Below are 15,838 nucleotides of genomic sequence, written 5' to 3' on the forward strand. Positions count from 1 at the left end.
TTTCCCTCTTCAGAATCCCTCACTGCCTTTCACAGGGAAATGACTCCAAGAGGCCACTGAGGGGTCCCCGGTGTCTTGGTTCACTTCCCCAGATCAGTGTTGGGCACTCCAGTGTGTGCATTCTGTGAGAACTCATCATTGCACTCTGCACTTACAATGTGGCTATTTTTCTGAAGGTTACATTTCCACATACACCAAAAGGAACAAAGCTTCACCTGCGAAGCCTTTACAAAATCCTGACCCTTAGAGGTGACCTTGGGAGCCCAGGAGGGCAGACTCATTGTTCTGTACAATGATGTGCTCCTGAAATATTTGTGGGATGGATGGATGGTTAGATGATTTGATCTGGAGTAAGTCCTCTGTTTAGTAGGTTTGCAAAGTTCCCCCAAGTGATTCTAGGGTCTGACTTGGCTTCCATTATGCACAGTGTCCAGCAAAGGTTAACACAGGCCTGAAAACACCCTGTGGCTAAGCTGTGTGTCCTGCTGGGATCTTCATCACCCCAGAGGACAGGGTGTCTTTGGCTAATTCTTACGCAGGGAACTCTCAGGCCTAATGGTGGTTCTATATGTAACCTGGTTTAGGACCAGTGGCCTGGCCTAGCCCACTGGTCCAGCTCAGTACTTCCTGCCCCCCACCTAGGTGGCACGCATGGATGGCACCGTGGATACGCCCCCCTGCCTGCGCCTGACCCACCGCACCTGGGGCTCCCAGAACAGTCTGGTGGAGATGCTCTTTCTCCGGCTGAGTCTTCCAGTCCAGTTTTACCAGCACTTCCGCTGCACAGCAGGGGCCACCCCCCTAGCACCTCCTGGCCTGCAGCCCCCCGCTGAAGATGAGGCTCGGGCAGCGGAACCGGACCCTGACTATGAAAACCTGCGCCGCTCAGCTGGGGGCTGCGGTGAGGCTGAGGTGGGCAAGGAAGGAGCTGCCAAGGAGGGGGCACCAGGGGGCACCCCCCAGGCTGGGGTAGAGACCCAACCCATCAGGGTAGAGAATGAGAAGGATGCTACCACAGAGAAGAACAAGAAGAGAGGGTGAGTCAAGGGTAGGACCAGGGTGGGATTTGGGGTCTGTCTTGGGACTCCCAAATATGCAACCTTAATAATTTGAGAAGCCAGGTGTGGTGGTGCACACCTGTAATTCCAGCTACTTGTGGGGTGGAGATCAGAAAGACCATGGTTCCAGGCCACCTCAGGCAAGGTTAGTGAGGTGGGTGTGTCGGCATGCGCTGTGATCCCAGCTACTGGGAGGCGTAAGTAGAACTGTGTCTGAGGCCAGCCTGGACAAAAGTGGAAGACCTTATCCAAAAAATAACAAAGCAAAAAAGGGCTAGAGGAGTGGGCTCAAGTGGTACGGTGCCTGCCTAACAAGCACAAGGCCCTAAATTCAAACCCCAGCACTGCCAAAAAATAAAAATAATTTCAGGAAACCCCCAGTGTACCCCAAAGTGACCCTATATGTGCAAAGTGAAATCAGAATAATGGGGATCCCATTATTTCCCAGGTTGCTCTAATTTCCCTGAGAATATAAAGCTAGGGAACCTCCTGTAAGGTATGGAGAATTCTACTATCCTTGTGTACCTGATGGGCCCCAAAGGGCTTTACCCAGTCCATTATCTGTGAACACTAAAGGAGACTTCAGTATCCTGATCAACTTTACCATACCCCAAAATATCGCAGTGCATACCAAGTGGTCTTCTAAATTGGGATCTTTTCTGTGTTTCCAGTGTATCCCTCCCCCACCACCCCCTGCCAAAAAAAACCCCTAACTCCAAGGAAGACCCTTCTTTTGTTTTGTTTTTGTTTTTGTGGTACTGGGGATTGAACCCAAAGCCTTGTGCATGCAGGCAGACACTTAACCACTGAGCTACATCCCCAGTTAAGGGAGACCATGGAAAGGTACAGGATTGAGAGGAAATCCCCTTCCCGTTCCATCCCTCCGACATGGCAGTGGTTTGCAGTGGGATGTGTCCCAAGTCTCTTGGAAGTGTTTGGAGATGATGGGGTACCACTGGTTATCATTGTAGGGGGTGCTGCTATTGGGGTCTCTAAGAATCTCACATGCCTTGTAGTGTACACGACAGTGCCGCACAATGAACTGTCTTTTCCTAAGTACATTTAGAAACACAAATGAGAAATGCTGATTTAGGTGTCTGTTGTATGTTCCAAAGGGAACCCCCATATTCCTAGAAGGCACCTTTGAATGTGGGTGACTTTCACAAGCATAGCATGCAGCACCTTCAGAGTGGCCAAGGGAATTCCAGCCCTCTAGAGAAGAGGCTTTGGTGTTAGAGCAAGGTGTAGTCAGGACAGATGTGGGGGCTGTGATTGTCGTGGCGGGAAGTTGAGGGTTGGCTGAGCTCAAGAGCTGGTTCTCATATCAGCCTCTCCTCCCACCACTAGGTTCTTATTCAAGGCCAAGAAGGCCGCCATGATGACCCAGCCACCGGCCACCCCAGCTCTGCCCCGACTCCCTCGAGATGTGGTGCCCACTGACAACCGCGACGACCCTGATATCATCCTCAACACCACCACAGTGAGAACTGGGAACTCTCAACTTTGGGGACCTCTCAGCATAGCAGGGGAACTTCCAAATTTCCAAACTTAGTGCTGCATATCTTGGGATATCCAAGTATATACCAGAGAGTCACAAAATACAGCACACACTGGTGTAATCCTCCAAACACCTATGTCGCCAGTGGCCTAAAGATGGCAGGAAGCACGATGAAGCTAAAAGACACACGTTGATATATCTTCTCGATCCCAAAACTCAGGGGATAAACCATTGTAGAGTAGGAACTCCAACACTTGAGATCACCCATATAAACACAATATCCCAAATTTAATAACCATTCTAATATATTCCTTAAAATAAACATTCACAATTATCCTAATATAGTTTTGGGATTACTCAAATATGGAATGTTTGATGAGACTGAAATCAGTGGTTAGGATCACAGGCCACCTAAGCCAAGTCATTGCACTGTTCTATGCTTTCTGTGGAAACACTGTGGTTTCCCCATCAGTCAAATGGGGATAAAAATTAGATCCATCAAGCTGGCAGGGTGGCTCAAGTGGTAGAGCATCTGCCTAGCAAGCTTGAGGCCCTGAGTTCAAACCCCAGTGCCACCCTCCAAAAGAAGATTATACCCATCTGATAAGATGAAATGTGTTAGTATGTGTAAAGAACCTTAGCACAGCTGGACATGATGGGGCACACCTGTAATCCCTTTCTTGGGAGGCGGAGGCAGGAGGATCATGAGTTCCAGACCACCCTGGGCTATAGAGAGAGACTGTCTCAAAAAACAAAACAAAACAAAAAAACCCTTAAAAAAACTTAGAGCAGTAGTGCTACTTACATGCTAATTTTTAGTACTATTTTGTAACCTGGGAAAGGACTCAAATGTGGGGGTATCACAAAAGAGCCCTAAAGGATTCCCAAATCCAGAAATGGATCAGTAGCCACAAAAACAAAGAGACATAGACTCACGAGGCCTCAAATCTGGCAACATCTTGTTAAACTCCCACAGGACTCTGAGAATCCAGGGGAACCAGTGCAGAGCCCCACAGAATCTCATATTCCCAACTGACCTCTGGTCCCCTCTTTGTGTCCCCAGTACTATTACTCTGTGAGGGTCTTCGCTGGTCAGGAGCCCAGCTGCGTGTGGGTGGGCTGGGTCACCCCTGACTACCATCAGCATGACATGAACTTTGACCTCAGCAAAGTCCGGGCAGTAACAGTGACCATGGGAGATGAACAAGGCAATGTCCATAGCAGGTACCAGGGCAGGGTGAGGGCAGAACAGAAGGTGGGAGGTTGAGGTGGGGGGAGGAGGCAGGCGGGTGCAGGAGCTCCTATCACCAGCTCTGTGGCTTTCTGGTGGTGGTTCCTGAGAACCTCTGGAGCAAAAGGAAGTCTGGATTCCTGGCACTTGGCTCTCTGAGCTTCCCTCTTTCTCTTCTCTTCCTGTCCATTTTCCTCGAACTGCTTCTGCTCAGGTTTTTTATTCTCCTCCTCCTCTTTTCCTGTTTCTTCTTTTCCACTTTTTTCTTTCTTCCCCCCCCCCTTTCATCCTGCCCTCTTCCTTTTATGTCACCTCCCTCTCCTGTCTCCTCCTCCTCCTTCTAGAACACGCCCTGCAGCCCCTAAGGATTCTAAGCAAAGGCTCAGGGTCTGGGGTGGGGATGGGGTGGGGATCAGGCCTGCAGGGTGGGGCTTTGAGCCCATGGTATTCTCGGGTGGTTAAGGGAGTTGTCTGGGGGTCCAGCCCTCCTGGGCTGAGGGTGCCTGCAGTGACTACTCTCATCTCTTCCAGCCTCAAATGCAGCAACTGCTACATGGTGTGGGGTGGGGACTTTGTGAGTCCCGGGCAGCAGGGCCGGATCAGCCACACAGACCTTGTCATTGGCTGCCTGGTGGACTTGGCCACTGGTTTAATGACCTTTACGGCCAACGGCAAAGAGAGTAACACCTTTTTCCAGGTAAGCCCAGCCCCCAGCGACTTAGCACTATCATCTCCACTGTCCAGAATCCCAGGATGACTTCCACACCCCCGAGTCCAGACCCCAGAGAGAGAAAACAGAACCAGCTCCTAGTTTGTCCTCAGGAGGTCCCTGGGAGTCTGCCTAGTTGAACCTTCCATTAAACTGAGGCCCAGAATGGAGGAGACAGCATAGCCTTGACGTGGGAGAGAAGTCTGTATTCCCTCCTGGGTTAGGTGATAGCAGTTACCACCTTTTCACTAATTAAGGAACACCCTAGGATGGGCCAGAATTGTAAAGTAGATTTTTCCTTTTCAACATTTTATTATGAACGACTGTATATGTGTGTCTCGAGTGCACAGAGACATTAAAGGAATTGCACGTAAACGCTCATTACCACCACCAAAAATCTACCATTAATGCTTGCCTATCTGGCTTTATCACATATGTATCCGCATATCTCTCCACCTGAGGTGGGCTTTGAAAAACTTCATCTTAAATGGAGAATTTCAGAAATATACAAAAACAGAATACATAACGAATCACCATGTTCCCATCACCAGCTTCAACTACCACCCACTCAACAGTCAATCTTGTTTCATCTTTCCGCCTACTTCCCTTCCACACCCACTGGAGGATTTTGAAGGAAATTGCAGACATCATATAGTCTCATCTCTTTAAAAGATAAGGACTGCTTTTAAAAGACATAACCACAGTACCACTATCACCTAAAAAAAATAGTTCCTAACTGTCATCAAATAACCAGTCTATGTTCAAATATCTATGTCTTACCATTTCTTTGTAATCGGAATCTAAGCGAGGTCAGATATTCTAACTGGTTGCTATGTCCATTGAGTCTCTTCATACATTGGTTTCCCCTTTCACTTTTTTCTTTCTTCCGCCCTTCCTTCCTTTCTCTCTCTCTCTCTCTTCTTTCCTTCCTTGGAAAGCACAAGGTCCTGAGTTCAAACCCCATACCACCAAAAACAAAACAAAACAAAACAAAAAAAGAAATGTACTTGTTCATGCTATAGCACTTTGTTCCTCAAAGTGGGGTCCCTGAGCCAGGGGGACTAGGGGAAGCTTGCTACATATGCAGAGCCCCGGGTCCTCCCCAGACTTGCTGAGTCCACATCTACATTGTATCTTATTTATTTTTGGTAGTACTGAGGATTGAACCCAGGGCCTCAGGCTTTCTAGTCAAGTGCTCTTCCACTTGAACCACACAATTGTTTTTGAGATAGCATCTGTTGCTTTTGCCTGTATTGGCCTTGGACAGTAATTCTCTTACATCTACCTCCTGAGTAGCTGGAATTACAACGGTGTATCACCACTCTTGGCCCTGAGTCTTCATTTTATTGAGCTCCCAGGGGATTTTTGCTCACATTAGCATCCAGGGAGTGCTGACCTAGCTGCCCACAGCCCCTGTGGTGTCATTGTAACACGATGCTCTGTCCCTTGTACTTCCTGTAAACCTAGGGGTTGTGTCCAGACAGAAGTGTGATTTGAGTCTGATTCGGTTGGGACAAGACTGCTCCTCAGACAGCTTTGTTTGGAGTGAGGGAGGCTGGAGGGGTGGGTTCCGCTAGGAAGATCAAAGGGAGAGAAGGTGGTCAGGGGACCCTCTGTGGGTTTTGAAGAGTAAGTATGCATGGGAGAGAACAGGGAAAGACATTCCTGGAGGGACCATGATGTGTACAAGGACACAAGTGACAGCTGCTCTGGGGGAGCTGGAGGAGGTTGGCCTAGCTGGATGACAGGTGCACAGCTGAAGGGTGACCCAGAGCCATTGCAGAGCCTAAGTGTGGATCCGCAGGACTGGTCTCAGTATTTGAGGTCCAGAATCCACATGCCTCTAGCCCACCCTCTCCCCCCACTTGCCCTCTTCTCCTGTGACAGGTGGAACCCAACACGAAGCTGTTTCCTGCCGTCTTTGTCCTGCCCACGCACCAGAACGTCATCCAGTTTGAGTTGGGGAAGCTGAAGGCAAGAGTACACTCAGGGGTCCCTCACGGGGTCAGACTGAGGGGGAGGTACTGGGAGGTCTTCCTGGAAGCCAGTGGAGGGACGGGGAGGGCTGGGAGTCATGACACACACACCTCCTCCACGCCCCCAGAATATTATGCCGCTGTCCGCCGCCATGTTCCTGAGCGAGCGCAAGAACCCAGCCCCACAGTGCCCGCCACGGCTGGAGGTACAGATGCTCATGCCTGTCTCCTGGAGCCGCATGCCCAACCACTTCCTGCAGGTGGACACACGGCGTGCGGGGGACAGGCTTGGCTGGGCTGTTCAGTGCCAGGAGCCTCTGACCATGATGGCGCTTCACATACCCGAGGAGAACAGGTCAGAGCCCCCCCAGACGCACAGGAGTGGATCCAGCTCAGACCCCCCACAGACAGCAACCCAGGAGACTCCAGACCCACTTTAAGGGGCCCTATACCCATCCAGTGAACCACAGACTCACTCCAGAGGGTCACAGTCCCATCCCAAGGACCCCAGACCCACATTACAGGGCCCTAAACCTGTAGGACCCCTGACCCACATCAAGGAACCCAGACATTGAGCTGAGGGCTAGACATTATTTAAAGTGGCCTGGATGCACTGCCAGGGCCTCTGCACACACCCCGGGAGACTTCAGGTATGTCTCATGGAGACTGCAAACCCACTCCAGGGGGCCCAGGCACACCCAGGGCTACAGATGTGTTCACATGATGCAGGAACACTGTTGAGAACTCTGAACGTGGCCAGGGGTGCAGACTCACTCGAGGAGGCTCCTGCCATGCCTTGTTTTTTCCTTCCTTCATTCATTTGACAAGTAGCTTTGGGCTCCTTCTGTGTGACTGCCAGCTAGACTGGCAACACCAGGCCTTTGACACCAAGTGACATTCTAGTAATGCTCATATATAACTCAGGGTGTTTAGACCTGCCAAAGGGGACTCAGACTTATCCCCTGAGGCCCAGACACACCCATTTTATCCCCTGAGGCCCAGACACACCCATTTGTCCATTCAACAAATATTTATTGAGCACTTGCTTTGTGCTACATCCTGTTTTGTTTTGTTTTTCTCTTTTTATTTTTTTACATCCTGTTTTAGATGCTGGCAATATAGCAAACTGAACAAAGTAAAATAGGCAGAAAAAAATGTCCTGCCCAGGCAGAGTTGACATTCTTTCTTTCCTTTTTTTTAATTTTAGCGCTACAAGAATTTGAACTCAGGACCTCATCCTTGCTAGGCAGGCGCTCTACCATTTGAGCCATTCACCACCCCTTTCTTATGTTGAGTGTTTTCAAGTAGGGTCTCATGAACTATTTGCCCCAGCTGGCTTTGAAATGTGATCCTTCTGATCTCTGTCTCCCAGTAGCTAGGAGTACACACGTGAGCCACTGCTGCCCAGCCAGAGTTGACATTCTTGTGGTACTCAAACATAACCAGGGTACTTGGACCAGCCAGAAGGGGTTCAAACCCAACCTGAGGGTCCCAGATAGACCCAAGGGTGTCTCTGAATTCTCAGGAACCTAGACCATCCCAGGGATCCCAGATGTATTGGGGGTGGGGAGAGCAAACCCCTTAGGGATTTCCAGGATTACTGAAAGACCCCTAGACGCAGCTCCAGAGCCCCCACGTAGCCCTGGCCCTGCGGGTCCCTGTTGGAGGAATGTTGGTTAACGTTCACGTGAGTATCTCATCTCTGTCTCCTACCTTCTCTGCCCGCTCTGTCCCTGTTTGTGACCCTGTTTGTGCCGCAGGTGTATGGACATCCTAGAGTTGTCAGAGCGCCTGGACCTCCAGCGCTTCCACTCGCACACCCTCTCCCTCTACCGCTCAGTGTGCGCGCTGGGCAACAACCGCGTGGCGCATGCTCTGTGCAGCCACGTGGACCAGGCGCAGCTGCTGCACGCGCTGGAGGACGCGCACCTGCCGGGGCCCCTGCGCGCAGGCTACTACGACCTCCTCATCGGCATCCACCTCGAAAGCGCCTGCCGCAGCCGTCGCTCCATGCTCTCTGAATACATTGTGCCCCTCACGCCCGAGACCCGCGCCATCACGCTCTTCCCACCTGGAAGAAGTGCAGAAGATGGTTCCCGCCGCCATGGCCTGCCTGGGGTTGGAGTCACGACCTCCCTGAGGCCCCCGCACCATTTCTCCCCACCCTGTTTTGTGGCTGCCCCACCAGTTGCTGGCTTGGCAGAATCTCCGGCCCGCCTCAGCCCCACCATCCCTCTGGAAGCCCTGAGGGACAAGGCACTGAGAATGCTGGGTGAGGCCGTGCGAGATGGAGGGCAGCACGCTCGCGACCCCGTTGGGGGCTCTGTGGAGTTCCAGTTCGTGCCTGTGCTCAAGCTTGTGTCCACCCTGCTGGTAATGGTTTTCTTCTACTCCGCTCTCCCATTTTTCCACATTGAAAACCATCCATTCAGTCATGGATGATCAATCCCCTTCCCATTTGTGCATCCAGCTACTTATTCATCTCTCCATCCACACCCATCCATCCATCCATCCATCCATTTTCCCTCCCTCCCTCCTCCTCCTCTTCCTTCCTTCCTTTGCAATACTAAGGTTTTTGAACTCAGGGCTTTGTACTTGCTAGGCAGAAGCTCTACCACTTGAGCCACACACCTGTATCCTTTTCAAACAGGGTCCCATGTTTTCCCCAACAAGCCTCCAACATAGCTGGGGCCACAGGCACGGGTGACCATACACCAGCTTATTTGTTGAGATTAAGGTCTCACTTTTTGCTTGGGCTGGTCAGGAACCATGATCCTCCTCATCTTTCACCTCAATAGAGATTACAGATATGAGCCATTGAACCTGGCCAAGTCCACCCATCTTTCTGTTCTTCTGTTCTCCACCCTCATACCCATCTATCCATCTTACAATGTATTTGCTCATCCATCCTTCCATTCATTCACCTGTCAGTCCATCTAGGACTTCACCTGTTCATCTATCCATTCTACCATTTATTTATCAATTTGTTACTTTCCATACATCTTCCTTTTACCTTTACATCCATCTGGAGTCTTCTAATCCAGAAATCTCTCCATTTCTCCACTTTCTCCTTCCCTTTCCATCTGTGCACCTCTCCTTTCATATGTGTGTACACACACACCTGCCCCAAAATGCAGCCAGTCAGCTCTACCCATTCATCTAACTATCCATCTATCCATTCTCTATCCACTCTTTATTTCATATACACCTTTATTCATATACCCATGTAACCATCTATACATCCAGCTCTTTCATGCACAAACCTATCCATCCATCCATCCACTCCCATGGCTATTTACTTATTTTTCTATCCATACATTTATTTATTTGCTCATATGTCTATCAATCAACCCACCCATCCACTACCTGCCTACTTTATATATTATTTATCCTTCTTCCTCCACTATTTCCTTCATTTCACCATCGTCCACTCATTCATTCATATCTCCATCATGATCCACTCATTCGTTCATCTCCCCTTCAGCCTTCTACCATTCAGTCTATCAATTCATTCAGGCAACTGCCATTCCTCCTTCCATTCATCTGTGTTTCTCTCTTCCTACTCTTCCTTACTTTTATCTGCTTTCTTCCTTTCCTTCCATAGTTCAATCTGTTAACATCTTCATTGTGTTGGGTGAGGGCTGGCATATGCTGAGATCTATGCAAACCACCACCAGGTGTAGGCTCTATCCCAGAGCCAATATGAAGGAGAGGAAGGAGGACCTGTTTGGCGAGGTGGTCTGGGTCATGGGTGGAACACAGTTGTGTACTGGAGTATCTTAAGGAGGGTGGATAGCGAAGAGGGGATGTCATGCTGCCAGTGGGAGGAAGCATATCAGCCAGTGGGCCTGGCATGCGCAGAAGCAGGTCTGGACAGTGAGGTGGAGAGTGATAATGGACATCTGGCAAGCTGCAGCGGAGGACGCACACTTTGTCCTGCAGGTGATGGGTGTCTTCGGTGATGAGGATGTAAAGCAGATTTTAAAGATGATTGAGCCTGAAGTGTTCGCTGAAGAAGAGGAAGAGGAGGAGGAGGAAGAAGAGGAGGAAGAAGAAGATGAAGAGGAGAAGGAGGAGGATGAAGAGGAAGAGGCACAAGAAAAGGAAGATGAGGAAAAAGAGGCAGAGGAGACAGCAGAAGGGGAGAAAGAAGAAGATTTGGAGGAGGGTCTCCTCCAGATGAAGCTGCCAGAGTCTGTGAAGTTACAGGTGGGTGGGTTCTTCCCGCCTTTCAGCCTCCATCCATCTGGGCTGGTGGGGCACGAGTCTGGACTTTGTCCTGTGTCAATGCGGAGCTGAGGAAATGTATAAGGCCACCAAGTGGTGCTGGCTTGGGATGATCTCTCTGGTTTCCACATGATAGGAGACTATAGAGGAGGTGACTTAATGATCTAAGTAGGAAATGATGGTGGCTGGACCTGGACAGGGCCATGGAGAGGGGAGCAAAAGCCACAAAAGTTTCAAGGAAGTCCTCATGGTCTCCCCACCATCATCCTATAGCATGGTTATCCTTCCACAGATGTGCCACCTGTTGGAGTATTTCTGTGACCAAGAACTGCAGCACCGTGTGGAGTCCCTGGCAGCCTTTGCAGAGCGCTATGTGGACAAGCTCCAGAGCAACCAGCGGGGCCGCTATGGCCACCTCATGAAAGCCTTCACCATGAGCGCAGCCGAAACTGCAAGACGTACCCGCGAGTTCCGCTCCCCGCCCCAGGAGCAGGTCCTCTGACCCCTGACTCCAGATGGTCTGTCTGTCTAAGCCCCAACCTCAACCTCTCCCCCGACTCACCACTAATGGGCCTCACCCCAAAACTGGTGGTTGACCCTTGAACCTACTGATGTATTCATTTTTCACTCTTCTGTCACCTGACCTCTGAGGCACCTCACTCCAACCCTGTCCCATTTCAGACCCCTGGTTCTAGTCTCCCAGATATTCTTCACTAACTTACACTTTAGCCCATGACCTTAGACAGGGACTTTCAATTGGATCTTTTTTTCCTGGTGGGCCTGTATCCCCCACTCTACCCAGGTGCTCTATCCCTTGAGTCATACCTCCAGTCCATTTTGCTCTTGGTTGTTTTGTGTGTGTGTGTGTGTGTGTGTGTGTGTGTGTGTGTGTGTGTGTGTCCTGGAGTTTGAACTCAGGGCCTACACCTTAAGCCACTCCACCAGTCATTTTTTTGTGATGGGTTTTTGAGATAGGGTCTTGCAAACTATTTGCCCAGGCTGGCTTTGAACTGTGATCCTCCTGATCTCTGCCTGCTGAGTAGCTAGGATTTCAGGTGTGAGCCACCAGTTCCCCGCTGCTCTTGTTATTTTGGAGATGGGGTCTTGTGAACTATATGCCTGGGCTGGCCTCGAACCTTGATTCTCCCAATGTCAGCCTCCCAAGTAGCTAGGATTACAGTCATGAGTCACTGGTGCCTGGCTGCAATTGGATCTTTGATCCTGATCCACTTCTGGAGTCTCAGACCCTCATTCTAATCTTTGACCTTCCTCCAGATCAACATGCTATTACAGTTCAAAAATGAGGAAGATCAGGAAGATTGTCCTCTCCCTGAAGACATCCGGCAGGATCTGCTTGACTTCCACCAAGACCTGCTGGCACACTGTGGTAAGGAGCAGCAGTCAGAGAACCCTACTCCCCAACTTTCTCTGAGACCTCTCCTGAAGTTACTCTAAGATTTTTCTGACCCTAGACACCTATGTATTGGTGCTATGTAACTATTGGTTAGATGAATGAGTGAATGCATTGGTAAATAAATAGACAAGGAGTAGAAGGATATGTGTAAGTGAGTATTTGGGTAACTGGGATATGGATGGATAGATGGCTAAAGGCAGATGAATGGATGGTGTGTGAATCGATGAACAGAAGGATGGATGAATAAGTAAATGGGTGAAGAAATGGCTGGCTGGATGGATGGATGGATGGTTAGTTGGATGAATGGATGGATGGACGAACAAATGATTCAGTGATAATAGCTGCCTGGCTGGAGGGGCAGATGATCCATAGTTTCTGTAAGAAGTCAGCTGATAATCTTACTGAGATTCCCTTGTATGTGATAAGTCATTTTTCTCTGGCTGATTTTCAAGATTTTCTTTCTTTGCCTTTCAGCAGTTTCAGTATGTGAAACTGATGTGTCCAGGTGTAGAGCTCTTTGAATTTATCCTATTTGTAATTTGTTGACTATATTGGATGTATAAATTAATATTTTTCATCAAGGAGGAAAGTTTTGGGCAATTATTTCTTCAAATAAAAGAAGGGTTCTCTCTCTCCTCTCCTCTTGGAACTCCCATCGTCAGCATATTGGTGTGTTTGGTGGTATCCATGGGTCTCTGAAACTCTCTTTTCTTCATTGTCTTATTTTTCTGTTCTTGAGACTGGAACACCTGTATGTTCTACCTTTAAATTCACTGCCCCTTTTTCTTACCAGGCAGATATGTTATTAAACCTCTCGAGTGGCTTTTTATTATATTTTTCATTTTCAACATTTAAAAAAAATTGCGGTTCTGGGATTGAACTCAAGAGCCTTATGGCATGGGGCATGAACTCTGTCACTTGAACCACACCCCCAGACCCTAAAATTAAAAAAAAAATTACATGCCATTACTCTTCCTTCTTTTCTTTCTTTCTGTCCTGGGGATTGAATCCAGGGCCTTGTGCATGCTAGGCAAGTGCTCAACCTCTAAACTATACTCCTATCCCTAGTTATTATACTTTCTTTTTCTTTGGTGGTACTGGGGTTTGAACTCAGGGCCTCACACTTGCTAGGCAGGCACTCTACGACTTGAGCCACCCCACCAGCATTATTGTACTTTTCAACTCCAGAATTTGATGTGGTTCCTTTTTAATCTCTCTCTCTCTCTCTCTCATACTAGGGTTTGAACTCAGAACCTCATGCTTGCTAGGCAGATGGTCTTACCACTTGAGCCACTCCACCAGGCTGTTTACCTCTTTATTCTCTACTGCTTGTGTTACTGTCATCATACTTTTCTTTAATTCTTTCAACTTTTTTTAGTTCTTTGAACATATCTGAAACCAAATTTGAACAATTTGAACCAATTTAAAAGAATGAATTAGTGAACACACATATGAACATACGAAGAAGTAAATGGAAAATCCCACTAGTGCATGCGTGAGTGAAAAATGAATGAACGGATGAGTGAATGAAGAAGTGAATGATTGGGCAGGTGAGTCAACAAAAGATGAATGATGTCCTGTGCCCTCTTGATCACCTCCAGGAATTCAGCTGGAGGGGGAGGAAGAGCAGCCAGAGGAAGAGACCACTCTGGGAGGCCGCCTCATGAACCTGTTGGAGAAAGTGCGGCTGCTGAAGAAGAAGGAGAAACCCGAGGAGGAGCCTCCAGCTGAGGAGCACAAACCTCGTGAGAACTGGGGACACCAGGATGAGGGCAGGGAAGGGCAAGAGTTCTGTGCTTGGGGAGCCTCTGTCTCTAAAACAGGCCACAAGAGGGAGATTGCAAGGGAGCCACAGGTAGGCAGGAATGAGAGAGGAGGGGAGCATTTGAAGGTGCGACCCAAAAGCGGGGGCTGCAGCATGTGTATCACGTGTGCGGCCATGTCACTTGCCAGAGCAAAGACGTGCATCCGGCCTGGCACGGTGACAGCTCCCGGACCACTGTGGCTCTTGTATGTTCGTGTCTTTTGCTTCTATTTTCTATAGTGGTGAGATGCTGAAGGATTAGAAAAGCAGAGTTATGATGATGTTGGGCAAGACGCCATTATGCAAGCTATGTATTAGCCACATCTAATAAGGGCAGAGTACCTGCTGTTGATAGACATTTCATCCTACAACATTCAAGAAACTTCCATTGGGCCAGCCCTGGGCCAGGCACCATTAGCAGAACTGAAGAATGCAATAGGGGGAAAGTCAGAGCCTCTGCCCCCAGCAAGTTTAGAATGTTACACCAAATACAGATATGGATGTATCAATGTCAGGTGATCACTGATGCTAAACACAAAAGTAATTCTGAGTGAGATGCAAGAGAGGGACAAAGATGGAGGAATCAGAGTTAGAATGCATGGTGTGCAGAGGCTCTTAAGGCAGGAACATGCTTGGTGGCACGTGTGCTTGGCCATCATGGTTGGAGCTGCAAGCAAGGGGGCAAGAAATGAGAGATGAGAGCACAGGAGTGACAGGACCAGATTACAAAGAGCCACTGGAAGGAAAGAAGGACAAGTGCTTCACAGGTCATGAATGGACGCCCTTGTTCGATCCCAGTGCATTACAGTGTCTCTAACCCTGCTACCCAAGAGGCATCTCGCTTCTCGCCCCAAAATTCTGGGAAGGAGCTGGGCGCCAGTGGCTCACTACTGTCATCCTAGCTACTCAGGAGGCAGAGATGAGGAGAATTGTGGTTCAAAGCCAGCCTGGGCAAATAGTTCACACGACCCTATCTCGAAAAAAACCCATCACAAAAAAAGGACTGGTGGAGTGACTCAAGGTGTAGGCCCTGAGTTCAAACCCCATTTCTGAAAAAAAAATTCTGAGAGGAAAAGGGTTGGGAAAGAAAGGCGGGGGGAGGGAGAGAGAGAGAGAGAGAGAGAGAGAGAGAAATGGATGTTGGGTAGGAAAGGCGCTTGCTAAGCAGGTGCTCTACCAGAATAAAAGGGAGTGGTTTGATAGCATTTTCAAATGATACCAAAGTCTGCAGTTTCTGTTGCTGAAAATTAGTATTTTTTTTTTTACAATCAATAGAATTGTGATTTGTGCTTTCAAAGGTGCTTGGTGAAGGGGTTCTGAAAAGGCTCTAAAACTTTTTATTTCCCCTTGTAATTTGGAGGGGGGCCCTTACGGCCTGGGTTTTAGGGTGAAGAGAATAGGAAGACTCTTGGGGCAATAGAAAATCTGCCAGAAACCACTTGCTCCTGGCAGGTGGAGAATGGGGCAGGACCTATCCCAAATCATTTCAAAGTCACAGCAGTGTCCCAACCCTTCTGTCCTTTCCCAGAGTCCCTGCAGGAACTGGTGTCCCACATGGTGGTGCGCTGGGCCCAGGAGGACTTTGTGCAAAGCCCCGAGCTGGTCCGGGCCATGTTCAGCCTCCTGCACCGACAGTATGACGGACTGGGCGAGCTGCTGCGGGCCCTGCCCCGGGCGTACACCATCTCGCCATCCTCCGCGGAGGACACCATGAGCTTGCTTGAGTGTCTCGGCCAGATCCGCTCACTGCTTATCGTGCAGATGGGACCCCAGGAGGAGAACCTCATGATCCAGAGCATTGGGTGAGGCCCCCTCCCCGCTGCAGCCAGCTCCTTGGGTAGTGTCCTCTGGATACACTAGTGTCCCCTTCCCCCAGCATCTGCCAGCCCCACTCCCCAACAGTCCTTGCTCAGTTGTGACT

At 49.3% G+C, this 15,838-nt stretch overlaps 1 protein-coding gene across 4 annotated transcripts in view; it reads left to right on the plus strand.

The window, feature by feature from the left end:
• The window catches only part of Ryr1 (ryanodine receptor 1), a 120,345-nt gene that overhangs the window by 31,044 nt on the left and 73,463 nt on the right, over positions 1-15,838 (plus strand). For all 4 annotated transcript variants that reach the window (XM_020178572.2, XM_074057842.1, XM_074057841.1 and 1 more), the window contains exons 28-39: positions 643-1,037; positions 2,406-2,538; positions 3,620-3,780; positions 4,319-4,484; positions 6,384-6,470; positions 6,601-6,827; positions 8,233-8,845; positions 10,415-10,681; positions 10,992-11,192; positions 11,975-12,086; positions 13,715-13,858; positions 15,446-15,719. In XM_020178572.2, coding sequence (XP_020034161.2) covers positions 643-1,037; positions 2,406-2,538; positions 3,620-3,780; positions 4,319-4,484; positions 6,384-6,470; positions 6,601-6,827; positions 8,233-8,845; positions 10,415-10,681; positions 10,992-11,192; positions 11,975-12,086; positions 13,715-13,858; positions 15,446-15,719 — 2,780 coding nt within the window. The remainder of the gene's footprint in view (positions 1-642; positions 1,038-2,405; positions 2,539-3,619; positions 3,781-4,318; positions 4,485-6,383; positions 6,471-6,600; positions 6,828-8,232; positions 8,846-10,414; positions 10,682-10,991; positions 11,193-11,974; positions 12,087-13,714; positions 13,859-15,445; positions 15,720-15,838) is intronic.

The sequence above is a fragment of the Castor canadensis genome, chromosome 16 (assembly GCF_047511655.1).
Source record: "Castor canadensis chromosome 16, mCasCan1.hap1v2, whole genome shotgun sequence".
In the NCBI taxonomy this organism is placed as follows: Eukaryota; Metazoa; Chordata; class Mammalia; order Rodentia; family Castoridae; genus Castor; species Castor canadensis.